Source organism: Acomys minous (genome assembly GCF_964271855.1).
Source record: "Acomys minous genome assembly, chromosome: 1".
Classification (NCBI taxonomy): domain Eukaryota; kingdom Metazoa; phylum Chordata; class Mammalia; order Rodentia; family Muridae; genus Acomys; species Acomys minous.
In genome coordinates, this window is record NC_140483.1 from 3138864 (window position 1) to 3165980 (window position 27117).

General features: G+C 48.6%; 1 protein-coding gene across 2 annotated transcripts in view; it reads right to left on the bottom strand.

The window, feature by feature from the left end:
• Window positions 1-3223: 3223 nt before the first annotated feature.
• The window catches only part of KCNH1 (potassium voltage-gated channel subfamily H member 1), a 306029-nt gene continuing 282135 nt past the window's right edge, over window positions 3224-27117 (bottom strand). For both annotated transcript variants that reach the window (XM_084794972.1, XM_084794973.1), the window contains exon 11: window positions 3224-8358. In XM_084794972.1, coding sequence (XP_084651098.1) covers window positions 7501-8358 — 858 coding nt within the window. In that variant the 3' untranslated portion in view covers window positions 3224-7500. The remainder of the gene's footprint in view (window positions 8359-27117) is intronic.

The following is a 27117-nucleotide window of genomic DNA, read 5'->3' on the forward strand; positions in this document are numbered from 1 at the left end:
CCTTTCTGAGACTGGAAGCTTGGTCTATTTCATAAAGCATACAACCTCAAAATCTCTAGAGCCTCGAAGATTTTCTACACACCCCATAAGCTTCCTGTTGCATCACCTGGAGTCTAGAGCAGTCTTAGGCCTTTCCCGTGTCCTGCACTGGGGCTCTGGACTAGGCTTCACATGGATGGTTCTTAGCAGGGAGGCAGCAAAGCCGGTCTGGAGAATTCTGCACTTTGAAATGTGTTGTGGAGTCCACATGTGGCTGCCGCTTTCTGGAGTGACATGGTGGCTCCTCTCCCAGCTGTTCTGCACAGAAGTGGAGTTTAAAAGCCAGCGAATGGGGTGTCCACACACAGGTGCTATTGTGCAAGGCCTCAGGGAAGGGTGGTGTCCAAGGTCCCATGCGCTAAGTGTGTTTTGCTCAGTAGGTTTTATTCTCATTCAAGAAGAGCAGAACCTTTCTTTTGTTACGTAGATAATCCAAATTTTTTCCTAGCCTTATTTTGGATATTTTTAAATAAAAAAAAAAATTGAGATCTAAACATGAGTAACTTGATATTTCATCTCTCTAGACAGGTGCTGGACAGGCTACAGCTGACAAGTGGTGAGTTGTGCAGGGATTCTGTTTGGCTGGGGAAGGAGGTGAGAGAAACAGCGTTGAGAGCTGAAGCTCTGTGTGTGGAATTTGGGGTGAATGCTCAACACTCCAACGATATGAATTGTTACTGTGTGATGATTAAGGGAGAGGATCAGTGCTGTCTCATCCTCTGTGTGACGTGGTCCTGAGTCGTCCCCAGGAATATCAGGACACCAGGTGGGTTCCCTTTCTTCCTGGCTTCCACGCTTGGATGAGGGATGCCGATGACCTGGGATGGGCACGCTGTACTCACGGAACGAAACACACGCCACCAAGAGGCAGGTGAGCTGGCACTAGTAATCTGGGCAGCTGCCTTGGTAATCAAGGAGACATGAGGCAGGCAACTGTGGGGTGCTGGGAGGGTCTACAGATGTGGGGGGCAAGCACTGAAATGAGTGTGGTACAATTTAATGGACGAACAGAGCAAATCGTCTGTGGTCAGCCAAAGGGAGTCTGGCTGAAGCCTTTGAGTAAGGAAAGGGCTTGCTGAGAAAAAACCCTAGTGTAAAAGTGACTGTAGTTAAGTGTCTAACGTGGGGACATGGGTAAATAACTCTCCCAGAGAAGCCATTTATAAAAGGCAAACCTAGTCAGAAAGAGTTTGTAGAGTCTGTGAGTGTCCTTGGGTATAAAAATCCTGAAGTTCATTAAAGTGATCTGGTTCGGTCACGGTGTCGGCAGCTAGTGGAGATTGTCTGTAAGCGTGCTGTGTGGGTTATCCAGGACCCTGCCATCCCACTATCACATGACAGGGAGCACCTTCCTGTGTGGGCTCCACTTGCTGTAAACAGACCCTGAGTCTGGTTCCTGGGCAGCACTCAATCATCTCACCAGCCAGAGCAGTTCTGGAGAAATGCTGGAGATGGCCCTGAGTCACTGCCAGGACCCTCAGACCCCGACCCAGCCAGAGCAGTTCTGGAGAAATGCTGGAGATGGCCCTGAGGCACTGCCAGGACCCTCAGACCCTGACCTAGCTCCATGAGCAAAACCAAGAGCTCTAGTCAAGTGCTGAGACAGCAGCAGGGAGGAAAGCGAGATGCCCAAAGCCAAGCAAGGTCCTCCTGTCATTGTGAGCAATTCCCGGAGCCACACAGAACGGTATTATGGTTCCAGGTCTGTGGGAACACGGTCTTTATCCTATTGAAGGAAAATGGTTGTCTTGAGAGAAGAGTACTCACGCCTGTGGATCTAGCTGTTAGCAAGTGTGTGCAGTGGCTCCCCTTACAGAAATTGCGACTATTTTCTTTGCTTTTCTAAAATACAGCTATTGTCTGGTTATGTACCAGAAATCAACTATAATGTTTATGCTTTTAGCAGGCACACCAGGATGGGTGTGTACAACAGGGTTGAATGCCACTTGTTACCGCAAAGATACTATGAGTTAGTTGTGGCTCTGTTTCTAGTCTAGTTGATTAGTTACAACAATCCTACTTTACAGGTTTGTTTTAACCATTAAAGATCAAAGATGCAGTTGATGTTCAGCCCTTTATTAGTAATTAATTTGAAATGAGCATTAGTGCCATGCCCTTCTGTGATGTAAGGCAATAGGGGGCTGAATGGACGGCTTTAAAAATACCATGTGCTTCTTCTGTGGTCAGCAAGGTGCTCCATGCCCTGACTTTGGCTTCACATAATTGAGTACTCATCCCAGAACTAAGTTCCACTGTCTGCAGAGAGATAAGTACTGTTTGAGCAGTACAGTCACTGGGTCCTAGTAAGACACAGGATGGCAGTGCTGGGCAGGCTGCCTCAGTGTCTGGTGGGAAAGTAGCAGAACTGTGGCCCCACCGACTAGGACTGCTTGGGGCAAGTGGGCCTCTGCTTCAGTAGCCCTGGGCATCCCTGAAGCTGGGACAGGGCTCAGTGCTGTTACCAAGGAAACGCTCTGGGGCTCACACTGAAACCTGATGTTATCATGGTGGGAGGCAGGCCTTTGCTGTGGTTTGGCTGGGCAGAACCTGAATCAACATTCCTTGGGGGGGGGGGGGATGGGAGGAGAGAGGAGAGGGAGGGAGGGAGAAGGCAGAGCGCTGAGCCTTAGGCTGAGGATGCGATGTGACCAGCTGCCTCAAGCTCCTGCAGGTGTGAAGGATGGACTGCACCCTCAAGCCATGAGCAAAAACAAGCCCTTTCTGCAAGTTGCTTTGTCTGCTTGCTGTTTTGCCACAGCAACAAGAAAACTGACCAACGCCAAGCACCATCCATGTAAGAGCTTCCCAAACCATTTTAAGATTTGTTGTTGTGCCACATGTGCAGGTGCCCGTGTGTGCAGGTGCCCGTGTGTGCAGGTGCCTGTGTGTGCAGGTGCTCGTGTGTGCAGGTGCCCGTGTGTGCAGGTGCCCGTGTGTGCAGGTGCCCGTGTGTGCAGGTGCCCGTGTGTGCAGGTGCCCGTGTGTGCAGGTGCTCGTGTGTGCAGGTGCCCGTGTGTGCAGGTGCCTCAGAGGCCAGAAGAAAGTACTGGATCACCTGGAGCTGGAGTTACAGGTGGTTGTAAGCCAGCCACCCATGTAGGTCATGGGAACCAAGCACAAAACTGTGGGACAGGGAGCACTTGATTAAATGATGTAATCATGTAAGGAAAGGCAAACTCGAGTATCACATATAAAATAGTTTATTACCATAATAAATAAAATTAAACTTTTTTTTTACAAATATCATTTGTGCTTGTTTAAAAATGTGAAGAAGAGGGTATCATCCATGGAGCGCCCGAGTGTTCTCCACATCCCCACACCACAGTCACCCAGTGGAGCTCTTGGCAGCATCCGCAGCTGACCACAAAAATAGCTCAGCTCACTTGCACTTCCATTTATTCATGCTCATTTGGACAGAGGAAAAAGAAACAAAAAAAAAACCCACCCCAATAAAGGATTTGGCAGAATTTGATGGAGAGTGTTCGTATGAGAAGCCCCAAAGTGCTCACGAGTATAAATGTCCTTGCAACGTGGACGTGGGCAGTCTCCAACGGACGCACAGTGTCTGAATATGAAGAGCCTACGTCTGGGGGGTGCTGCATCCCTACCAAGAGCAGTCTGTCTGCTGACAGAAGAGCTGTGGGCTTCTCAAGGATGAAGGGGTCGGCTGGATGACTCAGAAGTCACAAGTAAGTCAGTGGCTGTAAGAATGGTTGCATGGCAGGCGGGGACACCCCCACCAGCTCTGCCACCTGCAGGAACTCAAGGCCTTCCTTAAAGCTCCTGCTGGCCTGTGTGAAGTCTGGAGCTTCACTTGAGACAGGTACATCCACATTGGTTCCTTTGAGCTGTGGGAGGTGGCATGGAGCATGTCTCAACACTGGTCCTTTCTTGGAAGCCTCAGGGTGTGTTCTTCAGGGACACTGACGACTCCTCGGGGTGGAGCACATGGGAGCTGGTGAAGCTGGGCAAGTTAGTTTTTATTGAAGTCAGTGAGAAGGCAGTTTATGGAGCAGTAAAAACGATGGACATTTCATTAGGAGAGGCTATCCAGGGGCTGGCAGGAACCTTGCAGGCCTCCTTCCTAAGTAACGCTGGGTCTAAGAGGGGGCATTGGCACCCCCACTCCCACTGGCACCCCACTCGCACTGCGGCTGCAGTTTCACTCATCTTTATTTCAAAACAGCTACAACTGCTTTCGTGTGCACCTACAACATGTAACTTAACCAGAGAGGCCCCACAGTGCACCTGGGAGGCGTCAGCGTGCCAGGGCATGGATGGCGGTCTGCCTCTGACCGCGATTTCTAAACAGTGCGTGCAATCCCTGCTCCAACCTGGACACCGCTGACATTCAGCTCAACTGTCTCTCCTTCCACTGAAGGCCCCGGAAGCTGGAGCTTATGCGTGGTGGCCATGCACTTCTACCCTGTGCCCAACCGTTCTTGCTGTTGGAGCAGCACAGAGGCTAAATCAGGCCCTAGGAACCAGATAACAAAAAATCAAAGTAAGAACCCCATTTACAGAAGTGTGCGGAGGAGCTGGAGGTGTTATTCTGTGGCACAGCTCCTCCCGGGCATGGGCAAGTGCCTGACTTTGACCTCCAGCAGGGGGAAAAAAAAAGCCTTTTAGGAGGTCACTCCAACGGGCACAGCTTGGACAGTGCTCCAGAAGTAAGCGGAGAAATGGGGTTAGCTGCGCCTAGATCAGAGCATCAGAAAGGCTGTCACATGCCCAGTGCAGGAGCCTGCCACTGCCTCTGGGGTGGCATGGCTGACAAGGCAGCATGCCCACCAAAACCAGAACATTGACCCTGCCATTTTGGGTTCTGATGCTTATCCCACATTACTGTACACCCTCAGGAAGAAAGAAGGTCATCAGTCCAAGTGGGGCTACCCCCCCAGCCCCTGAAGCAGCCTGCCAGGACAGCCGCTGGGAAATGGCACTTCACTATGGATGACATCCACAGTAGCTCATTTACAGAGACCAAGCAGCCAGCAGGCCAGCGGTGAACCACATGAGCGCTTGTCCCCTCCAAAAGGACAAAGTGCTTTGCAGCATAATTTGTCTGGAATCTCAGTGTTCAGTCTGACTCCTGGCAACTCTTTGTCTCCCAGTGTCTCCTGAGCCGCCAGATAATGGCTGACACGGGACGGTGCAGGCCACGGGCATCTGCATCCTGCAGTCCTTGCTCAGAACCTTATTATCAAAGTGTGAGTTGGCACAAAGCAGCCTCTGGCCCAGTGCGTGCCGTGACAGTAAAGACACACGGGCTGGCTCATTTAAAAGTGTTTCAGAGAAGGCAATCATAGCAAAACTGCTATAGAAATGGTGAAAAATGAAAGCCAGCCTCGTGTGTTCTTCACTCCTGCCTGCAGGGGACTCCTAGGCCCTGGACTCCAGGAACCCCAAGAAGAGAAGAGACACCCCCTGCAGGGTGACCTCAGGCTAAGGGGACTTCAGCACAATTTGCATTGGCCCCAGAGCAACCTGAAGCTTCATCTGTCACTTGACACAGGGTGAGCTTACCAGCACCCCAGCATCAGAATCCCCCAGACCCACATGAGGGGATACATCTTAAGGAAGTTCACCCACCTCAGACAGAGCTGTCAAGGGGCAGCAGCCTTTGCTGCCCCACTGGCTGGCAAGGTGCTAGAGGGCCATTAAGTCCCAGAGAGTTCCAGAAAGACTTCCAGGAGCAGGTGCTTCTGAGGCCGGGTGTTGCATGACCACGGGGCCCACCTAGCCGAAGCTGAGTGGCTCCTAAGCTTTAGAACCAGGCCAGAGAGTACTTGGGAGGCATGTCCTTATGGGACGTTCAGTGGCAGATGGCACGTCCAACTCCAGTGTTTCCCAGTCTCTTCTCCAAGGGGTGGTTGGCAGCAAACATCTCAAGAGACTGTGGGCCTAGCTTTACCCAGAGCCATCATCAGCAGGCTGTCTTTGAATGCTGCCCTGTCTTGGTCTAGGGATGTCATGGGCCAACCTTTAAGCACTGTGTGAAAAGCTACATGTGTCCCACCCTTGGTTTCCCAGGGCCACCCATCCTATACAGACTGCCATGCATCACGTCCCAGCATGTGCCATGGCCAGCAAGCAGAACACTAACCATCTTTGGTAGGGCAGGCTGTGAACATCAGGTTCAAGATGCTGATCAAAGCACTGCGAAGCAAGGTACCCGTGTCACTCGTTGCCCTGAGCTGAGCATCCAGGCTCACCTGGCAGGGTTACACCCCTGCTCCTCCTCCAGATGTGCATCTGAGCTAGCTCCTCTGTCCTGCCCAATGCTATTGAGAGAAGCCCAAGCAATCTGACCTCAAGTGGCCAAGGCAGCAAGTGTCCCTAGAGCATTATGATGTGGGAATCTGGCACAGAGATGGCCCTGTGGCCACGGCTCTGAGTCCCATCCTTCCCCTAGACCACATCCCACCGTCATGTCCCCCAGCTCATCACAGAGAGAGTAACCATGGTCCTACCATTAGAGTAGGAAATGGGTTGGCTTTCAAATAAGGCTAAGTGTGGCTCCCATGTGTCCTCTAATGACCCCAAGCACTGGACAAAAGTCCCTATGGGAATCAAAATAGAAACCTGGTACTTGCTACAATCATTTGTTGAGGTTGTGTGTGTGTCTGTCTGCTTTGTTAGGAAAGCAATGCTGGGCTCCTGCCCCCTTCTGTCAATGACCCACACCCTGAGGAAAGCCATGGACAAGCTTGCGGAAAAGGTCGGGGGAGAAGCAGAGAAGCTTGTGCCCCGAGGCTTAAGCATGGCGCAGCGCCAGAGGGTCACCTGGGGCCTGGGAGCTTCCATGTCAGGAGCAAGCTGTGGACCACACACCAGAGCCTGCTCAGAGCCGAGGGCCCTCTCCAGCCCTGACCCTCGCCTCACGTTTGGGCAAGGAAACCTGAGGAGGTCAGCCCGCTTGACCATGGCCCAGCACCTGATGCTCCACCATCTGAGTGGGAAGGCTCTCGGTCCATCGAGCTCCCTTTATTGCAAGCTTGTTACAAACGACAGGAGCAGGAAAACAGGCGGTGCTGTCAGACCTTCAGGGGTCTTGGTAAAGAAGCCTAGTATGGTCTCTCTTGAGGGATTCTTGGGGCTCTCTCACCATTTTGTACCAGGTTGAGGCCCCTTCCTGGTAATTTTACTCTTTCACAAACATCACGTTGGTAAAACATTTGAAAGGAAATGCTCTTTAGGTAGATTAGCAAACCCCTTCTTCCATAGCTGTCAGTGGCTGTTCAGGTGCAGCTGCCGTCTCCCAGGTGGGGTACCCGCCATGTCCCCTCTTCTGTTTTCCAGAGACCACACATCCGCACCTATGCCACTTGGTCCCACTTTGACTTCCTGTCAGGAGAAGCCTACTTCGAAAGTTGTTGGTCATGTGGGTGGTGTGGTGGGGGTGTCAAGGGCAAAGGGGCAGGCTTTTGTCTTTGACTTGTTTGTTTTGAAATGATCCTCTCAGCTTGCTCCAAAAATGTCTCTGTCTGACTCTGGGGACTGGGGCCTGGAGAGCTCACACGTCTCCTGAGGAGACTCGGGGGGCCCTCTGGACATTAGTACCCTGAGTACCTCGGAGAGCTGCTTCTCAATGGCGGCCATCTTGGCATTCAAGGCCTTAATGTCCTCTTTCAGCTCGTGTTTTACCTCCAGAACTGTGGCCTGCAGTGTCTGTTCGGGGATGGGGTAGAAAGAATGCTTGACCTCAGCCAAGATGGGGCTCCGGTCCTGGGGACTCCTGGCCTCACCCACATTGTCCAAGCGCAGGTCGCTCTTGGTGATGCCGCTGTCACAGGAGTCTGTCTTCTTCAGTGTGGCCTCGCCTGACGCCTTTGTCCTCTCGGGCAGTGTCTCCATGGACTCTGCTTTGGATACCTTGCTCCAGTCCTCACACTTTCCACAGGCATCTTTGAAGCGGGCCCAGCCTTTGCGCTTGGCACAGTCGCCACTGCCTGCCTTGGGGCCCAGGCACTCAGATCCGGGTGCGTGCAGCTTGGCGTGGTCCGACACCGTGGAGGTGCAGGCTGCTTGGAAGGACACAGGCGTGGCGGGGCTCTCGCGCACAGTGACCACGCTGGCTTTCACCAGGCTGCGGCTGGCTGAGGTATGGTCCGTGAGGGCGTTGCCCTTCTCCACGTCCACGTCATCCAGGTCCCGGCCACCTCGCTCTGCTGCCAGCCTTGCTTCTTTCTGCTGCCGGAACCGTTGGAAAAGTCTCCTGACAGGGTGGTCGGGAGGCAGGACAAGGGGAGCCTCATTCTTTCTCTTCATCCGCTCCTCCTCCTCTCGTTTCACATCGCTGATCTTCCGGAACACAATCTGGAGGGAGAGAGAAAGGGAGAGGACATCCCTTGTTAGCTGGAAGGAGCTCCAGATGTCACGTCTCCCTGTCAGTGCAGTCAGACACTGGCCATCAAGGGCCGCAAGCACATCCACAGCCCTGCAAGGCCTCAGGACCATTCCTCCTGACTGGCTGGTATCACCTTTCTTCTCCTGACCTGGTTCTAGCTCTTCAACATCCAAGCATTGGCTCTCACTGCTGCCCAGCTCAGGAGGCGCAGAGCCCACCTTCATGTGAGAGGCAGGCTGCTGAACTGCATCCTCCCAGGACAGCCAATAGACTGGAAACCACTTTCCTTCCCCAGCTCAGGCCTCATCAGAGGGAACAGCCTTGAACCTCTAAGATTAAAACGTCCTGGGGATTCTGATCACAAGAGTTCAGACATCTTTAGTCTGGAGCACACTGCAGGGTAAGAACGTTAACTTCCTTCCTGGGGTACTGTTGAGATGGTCAGTGCTATCCACACATCATGATGTGGGCGGCTATGACAATTAGACACTAGTCTCTCTGGGTTAACCTAAGAGCAAAGACCTCTGACCTTGTTATTGTCATAACAATTAACACCCACTTGTTTTGGCCTGCAGTTCATAGGCATCTTTGTGTTGCCTCATGCATCCCTTATTGCAAGGTCACTGGGACACACAGCATCCCAATTTAGAAATGATGAAAGCAAGACCCAGTGTGTCTAAGCATCACCTAATATAGTTAGCTGTCTATACAGGTCTTGTGCCCGAGCCATGGAATCCCAGATCTGTTGGATAGCCGCCATGTCACTGAAGACGATGACTTCATTCAGATGGTCCCTTGCGACCAGCTCTAGTACACACAGTGGCAAGTGTCCTTCTGGGCCAGCAGCTGAGCCCTGAGGATTGTGTCCTTTCCAGCTACATCACAGTGGCAGTTAGACCCCAGGACATGCTCTGACCCTGTAGGAGGCACCTGGGTGGGCTGTCCTTCCTATGAGTGCACCCTGAGGTGAGGAGGGATAGCTCCTCCATTTTCCTCACCTGGAACACCTGTGCCCTCTGCAGGACACCCCAGACCAGCCATGAATCTGTCCTAGGATTTGTCCCAGGCCCCCAGGTCTTGGTGAGGCACATGTGATGGCATGCCTTTGGAGTCAGACAAATTGGCTTAAGTCCAAGTGCCATCAGAGTGGTGCCTTATTTGCATTTCTCCACATCATCACTAAAGCAGGAGAAATGTACTTGTCGGGTGACTGTGTGATAGCACTTAGTTCTGTTGCCCCCGTTCCTTCAAGGAGCCGGGTGCATGTGAGACACTGCCTCACCTCCTCCAAGGGCGCTGGCCCAGCACTCTCCCCAGCACTCAGCATGTTTTCACATATGCCCAACAAGATGGTTTTGACCCACTCAACATGGACAACCCCAATAAACACAGACAGGGTTAGGGTCAACCAACTCTCAGCACCACTGGCTGCTGCCTCTGCCATGACTTCTTGGTCAAAGCACCTTTCACTAGACGTCGTCATGCCAAGGTCAGCGGCAGGTAGGTGGGTGCCGCATCATGGGGCTACTTGCGTTTAGCCTGCATTAGTCCCCATTGGTGGCTTTCTGGTCCACACTGGGCAGCACTTCTCCTGTTTATTCCCAAACTTGTTCTTGCCTCCACCAGCTGGGGTGCTGTTCCCTTTGCCCTGTCCTGGGCCCCAGCTCATGAGCTGACTAGACCTGTGAGTATGAGCCAGGGCACTCAGAAGAGTCCTGCCCACTCTGAGACCACCAAGGAAAGCCAGCTACGGCCGCCCAAGGACAGAGCGGTGAGCGACCGTCACCAGCTCCCCACGCTCTGGATGGGGTGAGTGGCAGCCCTGCACCTTCGTGACCCTGCACAGGTTTTGGTCAAGTTGTTAAGTCCCCTAGGAGCAATTGACCTGCAGAAAACCTGCCTCACCCCAGCAGGCTCAGCCAATCCTCTTGCTTTGTGGTTCTGAAATGTTTTGTGCTCGCCCCGCTCTGCTGCCCTCATTCTCAGTCTTGCAGGCATGTTTGTTAGTAATGGAGACTCTTCCAAAGGGACCAGAGACGGTGGTTGCGTGGAGAGGAAGCAGAGCATGCTGCCACTGGAGTTAGCTACTGTCCTAAATTCGACAGCATCTCAATTGCTAGCTTGCCTCCCCATTCTGTGGCCTTTTCCAGGTGAGCCAGGCTGAGTGGGTTTCCCGAACAGGACACCAGTTGTTTGTATTTCTCCGCGAGAACCCCACAGGCTCAGAGCAGGACACTGTGTGCCCCATTACCTTTGACTTTAACTTTCTTTCCTATCACCTGACCTAAGAGGACAGCGCCTGTCTGCTTTGCCCACCATTAGTGCTTGGCAGTGCTTAGGATGCCTTTGATTCATACTGTAGGACAAATGATGAAGACAGGTAAGGGGAGCATGTCTCTGACCTGGGGATATGACGTCACAGAGGTCAAAGGGTTGGCTCGGAACACACCGCTGCTCTGTGTGGAAAGTCAGGCCAGCCCTTGATGCTTCAGATGGGCTGTGCTAGGACAGCGGAGTGGAGTTCTCCTGGCACCAAGAACTCACACCGGGAGGCTGCACATCAGGGTCAGGTAGGCTTTTCAAGGCTTAAAAGCATCCATAGTGAGTATCCAGGGAGGGGTGTGATGCTGTGCCCTTCAGCGAATGGGCCCTGCCTCAGAGTCAGGGACTGACCCAGACGGCATAAGAAGAGATGTCTCGGGTCAGCAAACCACTCCAGCCAGGGTCTGTCCTTGGGATCCGGGTCTTCAAGACCATACATCCTGCTTGGGAAGCACCTGGTGTCTTCTGCAGTGTCCTCCTACGGAGGCCAGAGGCTGCCCATCTGCACACCCCATCTCCACTAACAGGCAGGGGAACCAAAGTGCAGCCCTCTGGACAGCAGCACCCTCGCCCTCCCCAGCGACAAGGCTAAGGGGCCCTTCAGGGCTGATGTGCCCTGGCTGCTTGGCTGATGTGCAATTGAGGACACTTTCCCATTTCAGCTGCTGGTTTGAAGTCATTAGTGGGATCCGTGCCAGTGGCAGTCATGACCATGCATTTTGACGAGCATTTTAGATAAAGTGGATAGGGCTGGCTGCGTGTGCCTGGTGACAATGAGGCCTGTGTCACCAGGCACAGCACTCCTCCATCTGCTCAGAGACACTCACATTTCCCCAAGGCAAGAATGTGCCTCCACAGTGGTGGCCAAGACATCCAGCACTGTGACTCAAAATACTTTCTGTACACGTAAGGCTCCGGTGGAAAGCATGGCTTCCCAGCCCTCACAAAGGGTTCCTGAGGCGTCTGAAGTGCTACAGGGTGGGCAGGGGTTGCTTTATTGTAGGGCTTTTTGGAGCCTGAGTGTGCAAATGTACATTACACACACCCAAGAGGAAAACTGAATTCGGAATTTCCTTTATCTAGATTTATTTACTTTGTGTGCATGGGTGTTTTGCCTGCCTATGTATCTGCACACCATGTGCGTGCAATGCCCATGGAGGCCAGAAGAGGGCGTAAGATCCTCTGGAACTGGAGTGACAGATGATCCTTAGCAGCCACACAGGTGCTGAAAATAGAGCCTGGGTCCTGTCTTTCAAATGAAGAGTGTTTCCTAGAGTTCCCTCAGTCTATGGGGGTGGGGCACCCACTGTATTTGTTTATCGTTTCCTGTCCCAGCCAGGAAACTCATCCTGATGGTACGAAGCAGGAGGCAGCTACACCCACTGCAACCCACGGTGAGAAGTCGTGTTTTCCACCTTGGCACCATACTCAGCATCTACAGCACTCACTAAATGACTGTGACGTCAACAAACATGGCAGTGCCTGAGTTATGGCCACTCCCACTTGTGAAGTCCATGTCCTGCGTAGGATGCTATCCACACGTCCCTTAAAATCTGCTTCTGATGTGCGTGATCCAGTGGGGAAGGAGGAGATGGCAGGCAGACTTGTTCTGTGCACAGCACATAGGCTCCTGAAGTGAAGTGTCCTGTGTAAACTCTAGGAGGACTTCCACTGTTACCTCTAGTCACCTCAGACCCACTGTCACTGACAACATTATCTGTCTGACTGGTTTTCAGACTTACATGAACTCAGGGAAGGGATATTTAGATATTTAATTTTTTGCAATGAGGACAATTGTTCTTGAATTTTCCTTTTGTATAAACGTAGATCTTCCTAGAGTAGAGCATCCAGTTTCATGGGAAGGGGTTGCCTGTGGAGTTTGATGGCCGAAGTTCCACCTGCTGAACAGGGAAGTTCCAGACGCTTCCCTGAACCTGTCCCCAAGTTCCACTGGCTCAATGTCAAGCTTGTTCCTATGGGCTTCCTTATAAGAAATCAAGAAAGAAAACAAAGCGGTGGTGGTGTACGCCTTCAATCCCGGCACCCAGGGAAGCAGAGGCAGGTGGATCTCTGTGAGTTCGATGCCAGCCTGGTCTCCAGAGTGAATTCCAGAACAACCAAGGCTACACAGAGAAACCTTGTCTCAAAAACAACAACAACAACAAAAATCAAGAAAAGTTTCCATAACCTAAGAAATTACTTTGGAAACAACTAGATAACTTCAAAGTTCCCCTCTAAATGCAGCTGGTGATTTTAATAACTTGTCCTGTGTTCTGGTAGCATGTTACAGCCTAGGACACATGTTCAAGAGCACTATCTCATAGAAGGCACATGGTTTCAATGCTACCTCTCTCCCCCCGCAAACACGTGCCCCTCAGCCGGTGGCACGGTTTGTGGGGAGCACTTTGGGGTGCAGTCTTGCTGGAGGAAGTGTATCACTTGGGCCCTGCTTCTGGGTTCTCTGTTTCTCACGCTTGCAGCTGACGTGAGCTCACGTGTTTCTGCTCTGGCGTCCTCGTTGGCCACCAGCTGCCACTTCCCTGCCTTGGTGGGCTCCCATTTCTCCAGAACTGTAAGCCAAAATTAGCCTTCTTCCACAAGTCTCTTCTGGCTGTGATGTTTTCTCATAGAGACAGAAAAGCAGCCATGTTTCCTGTGAGGCGTGCATGCAGGAGTCACCACTGCAGTGTGACAGCGGGAGAAGCTGAAGTAGTGAGCTGCTCAGTGTCACATGGACCGTTAGACTTTAGCATGTGTGGCCTGTGCCGCTTCCTTCAAAAGACATAAACTTAAGAGACTGTTCAACAGAGATGCACTGGGGACTATTCAGAGATCCGTAACCATTCACCAGAAAGACCCAGCTCTGGAGACTAGCCACCCCTCTGCTGGCAATGAGGGACAGTTGGAGTCCTTCTCACTCATGGCCACCCCTCTGCTGCAGTGAGGGACAGCCAGAGTCCTTGCTGCTCATGGCCGCCCCTCTGCTGCAGTGAGGGACAGCCGGAGTCCTTCTCGCTCATATGTACGTGTTTTTCTTGCCTCACAGGCTAGGCATGGGAGACCCAAGCTGAATGCAGCACATCCCCAGTCTTACTAAAATGTTGGGAAACAGGAAGTCCTCAGAGCAGGGATGGCCACTGTGTCCTCTCACGCATCTCAGGTCCTTCTGGCACTGCACCGAGTGATGGCCTGAGCCTGGGAATTTGTTAATATGTGGCCATTGAGCTGACCTGGTTGACACACAGGTCTTTAGGCTGCAAGGCTTTATGAGCAACCATTTTAAACTCTGTTTGAAAACATCAACCAATTGTGGTCTGAGGTAAGTCAGGACAACGGGCCTCTTCTTCTGGCTGCCTCAAAGGGAGGGTCACAGGGCTGGAGAGAGGGATTCGTCTATACAGTGATTTCACACAGACAAGAAGATCCAGGTTCAAGCCCCAGCACCCACATCAAGAGGCTGGGCATCTGAGTGCATAAGCCCTGTGGCTGGAGGTACAGACAGAAGATCCCCGCGTGTACACACGTTAACCCAAATATGTGTACAGACACATGAACACGTACATACACAAAGCATCATACATACATACATACAGTGAGAAGGATCCAGCCTCTGACAGATCTGATCCCTACTCAAGTGACAGCGAAAACTAGCCCCAGGAGATCAGGAGACCCCTCAAAGTTGCTGTACAAGAGGCTCCCAGCAACACAGAGGAAAAGCAAGCCTGGGAGGGCAGTGGACCAGCTGGAGCCTCGACAACACAAAGATGGGGGTCACCCAAGTAGGAGCAAGCAAATAGCTTAAATAGAGTTCCAGCTGTAGGACAACAGTAAACCATGCCCTCTCTCAGTGCCTCCCCCAAGCAGGGGCTGCGTGCTTAGTGTTTCGTCAACTTGACACAAGCTAGTGTCATCTACGAAGAAAGGATCTCAGTTGGAAAAATGCCCCATAAGATCGGCCACGGCCCTTCCCCAGGACCTTGTGCATCTCTCTGCCTGCAATGCAAAACTCCAAAAACTTGCTCTGTGCCACATGGTACTTCCACAGTGTGTGCTGTGTATGTGTATCCGTGTCCGTCTCTGTGTGTATACCTGTGTTTATGTGTCTACGCGTGAGTGTTCCAATAAATGTCCCAGCCCCTGGTCCCTGAAGGATGACAGGACAGGACAGTCAGCCCTTGGGATCACTTTTCAGTAATTTTTCCTTAAACTTTGAAATTCTATCTTGCTCTATGAAGTGTAACACCCAGGGCCCAGCAATACACAGTAAGTACTTCCTGTCTATGGGGCCCCTGCTGAGACAGCTTCTCCCACAGGGCATCCCATGGGGCAGCTCTCTCACACAGAGGGCTCCCTCCCTGCAGTGGACCCTCCCTTACAGGGCCTCTCCTTTATGTAGGTGGCTCGTCTTAACATAAGGTGGCAGAGAGCCCGGCCTCCTCTCTTCCCAGGGCCACAAGCCCTCCATTAGTAACCCTGCCTTGTTTTGTAGTAGAGCATAAAACATGAAGATTTACAAACTGGGCCATTTAAGAAACTTAAAATGTGGAAAAAAACAAACTACAGATGGGATGATAGAAGGCAACTGGCAGGACTTTGATTTTGAAAAACCTACCTCTCAAGCCCTTCCACTTACTGCAGAATCAAATGCTATGCTATTTTGTTTTTTCCTTCAACAGCCTTGGGAATATTCTACTGCCCAGAATTTTGGATGCTCTGAGCCTCAGAAAGCAGAGGAAGCACCAGAGAGACAGGGCAGTGCTCTGAGCTTAGACAGTATTCCCGGGACCTGAGGCTGGAGGGGATGAAGCACAGCCTGGCCCCAGGGATGCCAGGATGCAGAAGTCGGATGATGATGAGCTCATGAAGTCAGCATCAGTGAGGGACCACAGTGTGAGCACATGCCCTAGGCATCATTCGGGGCGTGAGACATGGGTCCCCAAGTCTCAGCATCCTCATCCGTCACAGCAGGTGATACATCTTCTAGGGATATCTCCAGGACTAGGTGGGATGCCTGCTCAGTGAATGCATCAGCAATTAGTCACTCTCTGTGGGGGTGACCCTGGACATGATACCAGAAGGCTCAGCTGCAAATAGGACAAAGGGTGAAGGGTTTGGGTAAGGGTATTCTGTAAGTGTGACAGGTGTGCTCTCCTGCCACCCTAACAGCAAGTACTAAAAGCGGAGAATGACCTTCAGATGAGGAGGTGGAGAAGGTCATTCCCAAGGTCATGACTAGTAGTAGAGCAATGGCTGAAAGTCCTTGCCTGTCCCTCGGTCCTGGGCCTCTCGGCTTAAAGAATATTAGTACTTTGGGGAAAGGAAAAGGTTCTCTCACAGTATGTGGGTCACTTCCTTCACAGAAGCCCTGGTGTGGCTTCTTGCCTGCAAAACTCCAAGAATCCGTTCTGTTTATTTAAGCCACCAGTGGTGGCACCCCAGGCGGCCCTCACAGAAAAACCGGGAAAACCGCAGCACAGGTTACCTTCACCACCTGTTCCTGTGATCGTCTTTTGGGTGGCTCCATCTAAGGCTTGGATCTGGGGTCCCCGGATCCTTATGTATCCAAGAGCCCAGTGCAGGTGCCTGCCCCCATGTGCTGGTGCAGACCTCAGGGATGCTGTCTGATCTTTCTAAGCCTTGGATGTCTTATGCATGGAGTGATTTCTCAAAGCCATCCAAGGGAGCATCCTCACCTTCTCTGTAAGAGCCAAAGTAGCAAGTGTACCACTGCTGCGCGTTGAGGTACGTGACCATGGGAAAACCCAGGCAGGACCCAGCACAGGCAGGGACCTTGTACCTGGCTTTGAGGCCATGTTGGGCTCTGTATGAGCTCCTTTGAGGACTGATGAGGAGACGCAGCTGGGCTAGGACCTCAGCCTTGTCTTTTTCTGTTCAGTCTTGGGATACACAGGTGCATATGTTTTCAATGCCTGACTCCCGGTGTGGGTAGTGAATGTAACAGAAGGTCTCCCCAAACACATGTTCCCATATGCCTGGAGGTGGACAGAGAAGGGCTGAGCACCATGCTTCTGCCACTCGCTACCCCAGTGAGAACTGTGTGCCCTACTGTTAGCCGACAGTCAGGACTAGGGACCAACCCCTCCCTGAAAGTGTCTGGCCACACAGTCTGTCAAATGCAACCATGCCAATGACTTCTTCTGTCTCCATCAACCACAGGCCAGGAAAGCCTATGCTCAGGACAGGAATATACTTATTGGAGCATTTGGGCGAGTGGTACTTTAAGTTTCAAGAGTCATCTGATGCGAGATTAGGGTCTTGGGGTGCTCGACAAGTGGTCAGGTTATTCTGCTTTAATTTTCACGTGCTATATTATCTTGTGTCCATGGTAAGTGGGTACAGCCTGCGGAGTCTGGTCCTCTTCTAAATACACACAATGGCTAGAGTTAGTTTTGAATCTGCTGCAGAAAGGAAGGCTGGAGTGTCCACTGGAAAATTGGCCTTGGATGCTGGAGTGGACCCAGTATGGCCATCAAGAAAGGATCAGGACAGATTAGCTCTTGGGTCCCATGCCCATAGGTGACTGCAACTCTGATGCTGCTAGATCTAGTGAGCCTCAGAATCCAGCCCCATGTAGCTGAGCTCAACCCAGAGGGGCAATGTCTGCCCCAGCTGGATCTGTGGGGCATCCCCAGAGAGCTGGGGGCAGGAAGGGTTTAGTGATGTAGAAATCAGTCCCAGTTGCAAGAGCACAGGGTACCTGAGAGGGACAGGGCCTCCAAGAGAAAATCAAATAATGAGATGAAGGAAAGACAGGAGACTTGCAGAAAAGCCTCGATGGGATGCAAAATGAAATTGAAAATAAGAGCAGAAAATGGAACAAGAGGCATAAAATTGTCAGAGAAATGAGCCCTGGTATCTCCTAATCTCATGAGGATGTGCTGGAGTCCAGACTGTGGCATGGTAACTGTGTTGATCAGGTCGGCAGTAGCATGCTGTATGTGTGAACTCAACAGGCTGCAGAGCACCTGAGGGAGGGTATTACAGATAGAAAGGAGGGTGCTGGAGCTGAGCTGGGGGCCGGTCACACTTCTCTGACCTGCAAGCCTGTGGGTGGAGCTCTGTCTCAGAGGGGTCACGGCAGCAGCTGCTTCCCCGCTGAGTCTCACTGGGGAAACAACACAGACTGCAGCACACCTCATGTGAGATGGGGCTTGCTTTCCCTTTTGCCATTATTACCTCCTGCCCCCACTGTGTCACAAACCACATAGGCAAGCCTAACGCTGCAGGCGGGTCTCCACCCACAGGCTCTGTTTCTAGATTTGGACCTACCTTCTCTCTCCAAAGTGTGTCTTTCTGTGCCATTCCTATACTCACCGTAGAGAGGTCAGGGTCCTCTACTGGATGGCCGATGAATGAACAAGGTTCAGATGACACATTGCCCACTCATGGTCACCGATGCTGTGTCTGCCCTGTGTCACACTGACCTAAAGTCTTGCTTTCTTTACACTGAGAAGGTGGCCCTTACGTGTGACTGATTGAATGGAAGGGACAGTCTTATAACCTGGGCAAAGGACCAGGGGCACCTTCATAGTGAGGGTACCAGAGCCCTCAGGCTGAGTGGCTGTTCCCAGGAAGCACCACTCCACACAAGCAAACAAGCAGGAATTGGAGACACTATAGCAGGACTTTCAAGGCCTGGCTTATCTCCCAGCATCCTAATCCCCAGCTCTCACACACAGTTTCCAACAAAACCGCTGTATCTTTACTTTCAGTCAATACTAGTTTAGCTACAAGACTTCTGGCATACACTGTAAATGTGAAACGTCCCGTAGGCTCATGTTTCACCATTTCATCTCCAGCTGGTGCCACTGTTTTGGAAGGTTCTGGAAGCTTTGGTATGTGGAACTAACATGTATGGAGGAAGGGGATGCTGGGAAAGAAATGGGATTTATGGGTAACAGATCTAGATGGCTATGATATTTGGTTTTATGTCACTTGAGTAAGAAGGCTCACCTACAGAGCTGTCTTGACTGCTTTAACTGAGGTGGGAAGGCCCACCACAGGTTGTGTGTGCTGCCTTCTGGTAGCAGCCAGGTAGAAAGGCAGAGCAGGAGACAGAGCTTTTGCCTTTAGAACCCTTGGCCGCTCCTCTCATTGTAGAATTGAGCTGATTTTCGCTGTTAATTATGTGGATGCTTCCTTTGCTGGTCTTAGTGTTTCTAGGCTTCCATCACAGACTAAGGACCGGCAGCTCTCCAGGAACCTCAACGGTTTTCAGTGCCAGACCGGGAGTACCATGGCACCCAGCCTTGTGGAGTGAACAATCAATGGGCTGTCTTTCCCATCATGATGACTGCACCCTCGAAATGTAAATCAAATGAACCCTTTCTTCACTAAGCAATTCTGCTAGGCACTTTGTCACAGTGATGAGAGAAGAAACCAACACAGCATAATTTTATTTCCCATCAAGTCATGAAGAAAATGGTCCGCTGGTCTAACCATGTGTCAGGGCGATGACTGAGAGTGACACACAGTGACACACAGGCACACAGCTGACTACTAAGCCCCTGGGCAGAGTGTGTGTCTCTCTGGAAGGTTTTTATTTACTTATTTTTCCCCAAAGTTCCAGCACCTCTCACCCGTGTGCTTTGATACGGATTTCATCCAAGCAGGTGCACATCTGATGCTCGGACAAGCTGAGGATTCTTGTTCTTTGGTTCTGAAGTATTATTTTGTTTGATGTTTTTTTCTTTCCTTTTGCTTTATCTTTGAAGTTCTATGAGCTGAGATGTAGTACAGACCTCACTCCTTCCCCTTCTATCTTATCATTTTATTACCGTTGGAAATATCCCTCTGACTTATCTTCTGGGCTTTGTGCTGTTTTAAATTTTCTGCAACACATTGTTTTCCAAAACATAAAGCTCTTTCATATTTTTGATTATTTTTTTTCATTGTGACCTGTTTTGCTCCATAGACACATCTGCTGTGTGTTCTAATCTGAGCCTTTTAATCTTGCTCTCTGTGCCGGCACTCACCAAGGCGTGTGAGGCGAAGATGTGAAGCCAGGGCTCTTCCTTCAGCTCAGGACTCCAGGCCAACACCTTGGTTTTGTGCTGAAGTTTACCTCCAGCCCCCACTGTGCTCTGTGCTCTAACACTACAGTTTTGATGAGACTTTTTTATATGAAAGATTTATGTGCATTTGTATAAGTTTATGTGAACCACGTGTGTGCTGTTTCCACAGAAGCCAGAGGCCTTGGGTCCCCTGGAACTAGTTATAGTTTTAAGGCCCCTGTGTGGGTGCTTGGAATCTCACTCAGATTCCATGGGAGGGCTGAGCTATCTCTCCATCCCTGGGATTGGAGTTTTGTGGGAGAAAGCAAAGAAACATAGTGTCCCTTCTTAAGCTCATGCCCCACCCCCTCCACCCCCTGCCCCCTCCACCCCCTCCAACCACTTGGCACTTCATGTAGCTTCTTTGTTTTACTAAACCAACTAACCTTCTGTTTACTTATTCTTCAGAAATTTGTTTAAAAGCACCTTTCTAGTACCTTTCCCTACTTTCTATTTTGTTCTCAAGATCTTTCAACAAAACAAAACAAAACATGCCTAATATAACTTCACTGAGTTTTCAGGAAAGCTAAGATAGATGGCTTGGGTCTGCCTACCCCAGGTTTCACATGGTTTAAATGGTCTGCTGAAGTCCTTCTAAACTAAGTATACAGCAAACATAAAGTATTAACAAATATTTTAGTTAAAAGACAAACGACAAAATAGAAAAATAATATTTATAATTTATAAGCCAAAAATTGCTTTTAGAGATTGATAAGGAAGCAAGCTCCACTATTCCAGTTTTCAAGAGGGTTCAAAGATGGTGTGAGGACACGCACAGAAAGGGAGATGAAATGGTGGTTTAGCATATGGGAAAATGCCCAGTCCCACCCATAATAAGGAGTGTAAATTAAGACCACTCCAAGACACACACTGCTGGAATGTAACAGCTGCATTGTGGGTGAGGGAGCTGGGGATGTTGTAAATGTTTTATTTTCCTCAGAAGAGGGACTGAGATGAGAGCTATACCCAAGCTTTATGAATACATGGCTTGAGCCAAGCCCAGAACGTTTCTATCTATCCCTGGCCTAGGCCTGGAAACTTCTAGCCTCCATCCAATCTAATCTTCTGCAAGCCCAGACTTTAAAAACTTCAGCGGCCAGCTTCTGTCTGCTAACCCAGGCCTAAAATGTTTTCAGCTGGGGGGATCCAAGATGGAGGTACTGATCAGAACCAAGGGACCAGGCTGGGAGCTACAGAGCACCAGCACTGGAGTACCCTGGGAGAGAGGAGTCCACATTGTGTGCAGCACAGGTGCGTCTGGCATCGGGCCATCCAGCTGCTCCACGGAGGAGTCCTTGGACCCCTGTGGGTGTGTGCCCAGGCTGGATGCATACCTGTCTACAAGCTGCATCTGCACTCTACTTCTCTGACTGAACTGTGGGCTGCAGGGCACCAGTGTCTGGGTCTGCTAGCCCAGGGGAGAACACAAGGTGTGGAGCATGGGTGGATCTGACCTCAGGTCACCAGGCCAATCCTTGGAGAGTTCCCAGGCCCAAACAGGCACAGGAGCAGGAGCAGTCCCCAAACCTTAATCTCATGCCTGTAGGTGCACAACACTCTCCCTCTCTGTCTTGTTCCAAGAAGTGGGCCACAAGGTCCCAATGTCTGGCCTTCTAGCCCAGAACAGATCCCATAGTATGGAACGTGGGTGGATCTGACCTCAGGTTCACCCGCCTGATCCACGGAAGGGTCCTTGATCACCGCAGGTGAGGTGTCTCAACCTATAGCTACTTACCTGTGAGCTGCTCTCAACAGTCAGTGAAGGACACCAGAAGCTACCACCCAACACCAGAGAAAGCAAGATGACTAAAAGCCAGCATAAAAACACAAACCACAAAAGCCAAAATAATATCACATCTCCAGAACACAGTTAGTCCTGGAAACTCAAACACAACTGAAGCACAAGAAAATGACCTCAGATCCCTCATAATGAAGATGATAATGTAGGAAACAAAATCTGTAAACAAATATAGGAAGATACAACCAAACAGACTGAGGACCTTAGAGAGACCATGACAGAGGCCTATAGAGAAGAAATGAAATCACTGGAAGAAATTCAGGAAAATGCAAACAATTGGGTGAAAGAAATCAATAAAACAGTTCAAGATCTGAAGATGAAAATGGAAACATAGAAGAGAACAGGAACTGCAGAGGTAAGCATCACCAACAGAGTACGAGAGTTAGAGAAGGAGTCTCAGGTATAGAGGATAGAATGGAAGACTCATGCCACCATCAAAGAAAATGTTAAATCTAAAAAATTCCTGACATAAAACATCCAAGAAATCAAGGACACCATGAAAAATGAAACCTAAGGATGATAAGGAACTTAGGAAAGAGAAGATGCCTGGCTCAAAGGCCCAGAAAATATTTTCAACAAAATCATAGAAGAAAATGTACTCATTTTAAAGAAAGAGATGTATATAAACATACAAGAGGTTTATAGAACACCAAAATAGAGTAGACTAGAAAAGAAAATGCTCCCACAACATAATAATCAAAACATAAAATGTACAGAACAACAACAACAACAACAAAAAAAAACTATTAAAAGCAGCAAGGGGAAAAGGCCAAGTAACATACAATGGCAAACCTATCAGAATTACACCCTGCTTTTCAGCAGAGACTATTAAAGTCAGAGAGGCCTGGACAGACGTCCTGAAACCCCTAAGAGACCACAGAGGCCAGTCCAGACTACTATACTCAGTGAAACTCTCAATAACCATTGATGGAGAAAACAAGATATTCCATGACAAAAACAAATTCAAATAGTACCTATCCAGAAATCCAGCCTTACAGAAGATAGTAGAAGGAAAATTCCCACCAAAAGAGGCTAACTATACCCAGAGAGCACAGTAAATAGATAAGTTCACTTTAACAAAACAACAAACAGACAAACACACTACCACAACCAACATCAAAATCGAAGGACCTAAGAGTCACTGGTCACTAATCTCTCTCAACATCAATGGCCTCAAATATCCAATAAAGAGACTCAGACTAACAGAATGGATACATAAACAAGACCCAACATTCTGCGGCATTCAGGAAACATCTCAGCCATGATGATAGACATTACCTCAGGGTAAAAGGCTAGAAAAGGTCTTCCAAGCAAATAGACACAACAAGCAAGCTGGAGTAGCCACTGTAATATCTAATAAAATAGACTTTCTAATATCTAACAAAATTAGTCAAAAGATATGAGGAAGGACACTTCATACTCAAAAACTCAACCAAGATGACATCACAATTCTGAACATCTATACCCTAAATACAAGGATACCCACATTTATAACAGAAACATTATTAAAGCTTAAACTACACATCAATACAAGGACATACCACATTTGTAAAAGAAACATTAATAAATTAATAAAACATTAATTAATCCCCACACATTGATAGTGGGAAACTTCAATACCCCCTTTCACAAAAAGATATGTCAATAAAACAGAATCTAAGCCAATAAATAATTACACTAACAGACATCATGAACCGAATGGACCTACAGAACTTTTCACCCAAACACAAAAGATCATACCTTCTCAGCACCTCACTGAACCTCCAAAATTGACCATACAGTAGGTCATGGAGCAAGCCTCAACAGATACAAGAAGATCGAAATAATGTCTTGTATCCTGTCAGACCACCATCGGCTAAAGCTAGACCTCAACAACAAGAGAAATAACAAAAAAGCCTACACACACACATGGAAACTGAACAACTCTCTACTTAATAACAACTGGGTCAGGGAAGAAATAAAGAAATTAGGGACTTCCTAAAATTCAATAAAAATGAAGGCACAACTTGCCCAAATTTATGGGACACATTGAAAACAGTGGTAAGAGGAAAGTTCATAGCACTAAGAGCTTTCATAAGAGACTGGAACCATCTCACACAGGCAGCTTAAGGGTACATCTGTAAGCTCTAGAAAAAAAAGAGGCAGCAGCAGCACCCAAGAGGAGTAGACAGCTGGAAATAAACTCAGGGCTGGAATCAATAAATTAGAAACAAAGAGAACAAGGAATCAATGAGGAGCTGGTTCTTTGAGAACATCTACAAGATAGACTAACTAAAAGGCAGAGAGACACTATACAAATCAACAAAATCAAAAATGAAAAGGGAGACATAACAGACATTGAAGAAAATGCAAAGAATCACTAGGTCTTACTTCAAAAGCCTATAAACCCAAAATTTGAAAATATAAAGGGAATGGACACTTGACAGATTCCACTTGCCAAAACTGAGTCACAATCAGGTAAACAAATTAAATAGTCCTATTTCTACTATAGAAATAGAAGCAGTCATCAAAAGTCTCCCAGCCAAAAAGCCCAGGGCCGGATGGCTTCAGTGCATGCTTCTACCAGACCTTCAAGGAGCTGATACCAATACTCTTCAAGCTATTCCACAAAACAGAAACAGAAGGAGCATTACCAAACTCAGTCTATGGGGCCACAGCCTCATACCTTGATACCTAAACCTCACAAAGACCCAACAAAGAGAATTCCGGAACAATTTATTTAATAGACATTGATGCAAAAATAATAAAATACTGGCAAACCAAATCTAAGAACACATCAAAAATATCATTCACCATGCCCCCCAGGCATACAGGGATGGTTCAAGATACAGAAATCTATCATATAAACAAACCGAAAGAAAAAAAACCTTACATGATTATCTCCTTAGATGCAGATAAAGCATTTGACAAAATCCAGCACCCATTCAAGTTTAAAGTCTTGGAGTGATAAGGGATACAAGGCACATAACTAAACACAATAAAGGCTATATACAACAAGCTGATAGCCAACATCAATCTAAATGAAAAGAAACTCAAGGAAATTCCTCTAAAATCAGGGGCTAGCCAATGCTGCCCACTCTCGCCATAGCTCTTCAATATAGTGCTTGAAGTTCTTGCCAGAATAATAAGACAACTAAAGGAAATCAAGAGGATATACATTGCAAAGGAAGAAGTCGAAGTATCACTGTTCATGGATGATATGATAGTGTATATAAGTGACCCCCCAAAATTCCACCAGAGAACTCCTACAGCTGATAAACACCTCCAGCAAAGTGGCTGGATACAAGATTAATTTTAAAAAATCAGTAGCCCTTCTGTATACAAATAGCAAATGGGCTGAGAAAGAAATTAGGGAAACTACACCCTTCACAATATCCACAAATAATATAAACTATCTTGGTGTAACTCTAACCAAGTGAGTGAAAGACTTATATGAAAAACACTTCAAGTCTCTGAAGAAAGAAATTGAAGAAGATATCAGAAGATGGAAAGATCTTCTATGCTCATGGATCAGGAGGATCGGATCAACATAGTAAAAATGGCCATCTTACCAAAAGCAAACTACAGATTCAATGCAATCCCTATCAAAATACCTACATAATTCTTTACAGACCTAGAAAGATCAATTCTCAACTTCATATGGAAAAAAACAGAAGAGCTAAAACAATCCTGTACAATAAAAGATCTTCCAGAGGAATCTCCATCCCTAATCTCAAGCTGTACTATAGAGCAGCAGTAATAAAAACGGCAAGGCACTGGCATAGAAATAGGCTTGTTGAGCAAGTGAATTGAATCAAAGATCCAAAAATAAACTTACACACCTATGGACATTTTATTTTTGACAAAGAAGCCCAAACCATACAGTGGGAAAAAGATAGCTTCTTCAACAAATGATGCTGGCCTAACTGGATGTCTACCCGTAGAAAAGTCTACATGTAGATCCATATTTATCACCATGCACAAAACTCAAGTCCAAATGGATTAAAGACCTCAACATAAACCCAGACACACTAAATATGTTAGAAGGAAAAGTGAGGAAAAACCTGGAGCTCATTGGCACAGGAGACAACTTCCTGAACAGAACACTAATAGCTCAGGCTCTAAGATCAACAATTAATAAATGGGACCTTATGGAACTGAAAAGCTTCTGTAAGGCAAAATTTGTTCTGTCAACAGAACAAAACAACATCCTACAGACTGGGAAAAGATTTTCACCAATCCTACATCTGACAAAGGGCTAATGTCCAAAATATATAAAGAACTCAGGAAATTAAATATCACCATGCCAAATAACCCAATTAAAAATATGGCACAGAGCTAAGCAGAATTCTCAAAGGAGGAATATCAAATGGCTGAGAAACACATACATGCTCAACAACCTTAATCATCAGGGAACTGCAAATAAAAATTACTCTGAGATTCCATCTTATACCCATCAGAATGGCTAAGATCAAAAATCAAGTGACAGCACATGCTGGCGAGGATGTGGAGAAAGGGGAACACTCCTCCATTGCTGGTGGGAGTACAAACTTGTACAACCACTTTGGAAATCAATCTGGCACTTTCTCAGAAAATTGGGAATAGTGCTACCACAAGACCCAGGCACACCACTCCTGGGCTTTACCCAAAAGATGTTCCACCACACAACAAGGACATTTGCTCAACTATGTTCATAGCAGCTTTACTCATAATACCAGACTCTGGAAACAACCTAGATGTCCCTCAACCAAAGAATGGATAAAGAAACTGTGGTACATTTTACACAATGGAATACTACTCAGCTATTAAAAACAAGGAATTCTTGAAATTTGCAGGCAAATGGATGGAACTAGAAATGATCATCCTGGGTGGAGTAACCCAGACCCAGAAAGACACTCGTGGTGTGTTCTCACTTACAAGTGGATATTAGCCCAACAAGAGATTCCACCCAGCCAGAGATTGGGACAGATGCTAGGACTTGCTGCTGGACTCTGGGTCGAGCACTGAGAGTGGTATGGAATAATGGAGGAAATGGAAGGACCCAGAGGGCTCAGGATCCTCACAAGGAGACCATCGAGGCAGGCAGGTCTGGACTCACAGGGGCCTGTACAAACTGTTGCACCAATCAAGGACAACGCATGCAGTAAACCTAGACCCCCTGTTCAGGTCTATCTAATGGACAGCTCATGCTCCATGGTTGTGAGAGCAGAGACAGCCTTTGACATGAACTCTGTCATGATCTGATCACTTCCCATTGGTGGGGAGGCATGGTGGCACACAGAGGAAGGGGAAGCAGGCTATCCAGATGACACCTGATATGCTGTGGCCATATGTTGGGGTGGAGGACCCCTTCTGTAAGAGGTCTAGGGAGAGGTAATAGGGTGGAAGAGGGAGGGAGAGTGGGAATGGGAAGATACAAGTGAGGGGATAACAATCAGGATGTAATATGAATAAATTATAGTAAATTAAAATTTAAAAATGTTTTCAGGCTCTGAGACTTACTGAAGAATAAACTCACCCTTTCTAGTTATTTTTTTCCCTCTGAACTCTGGCTG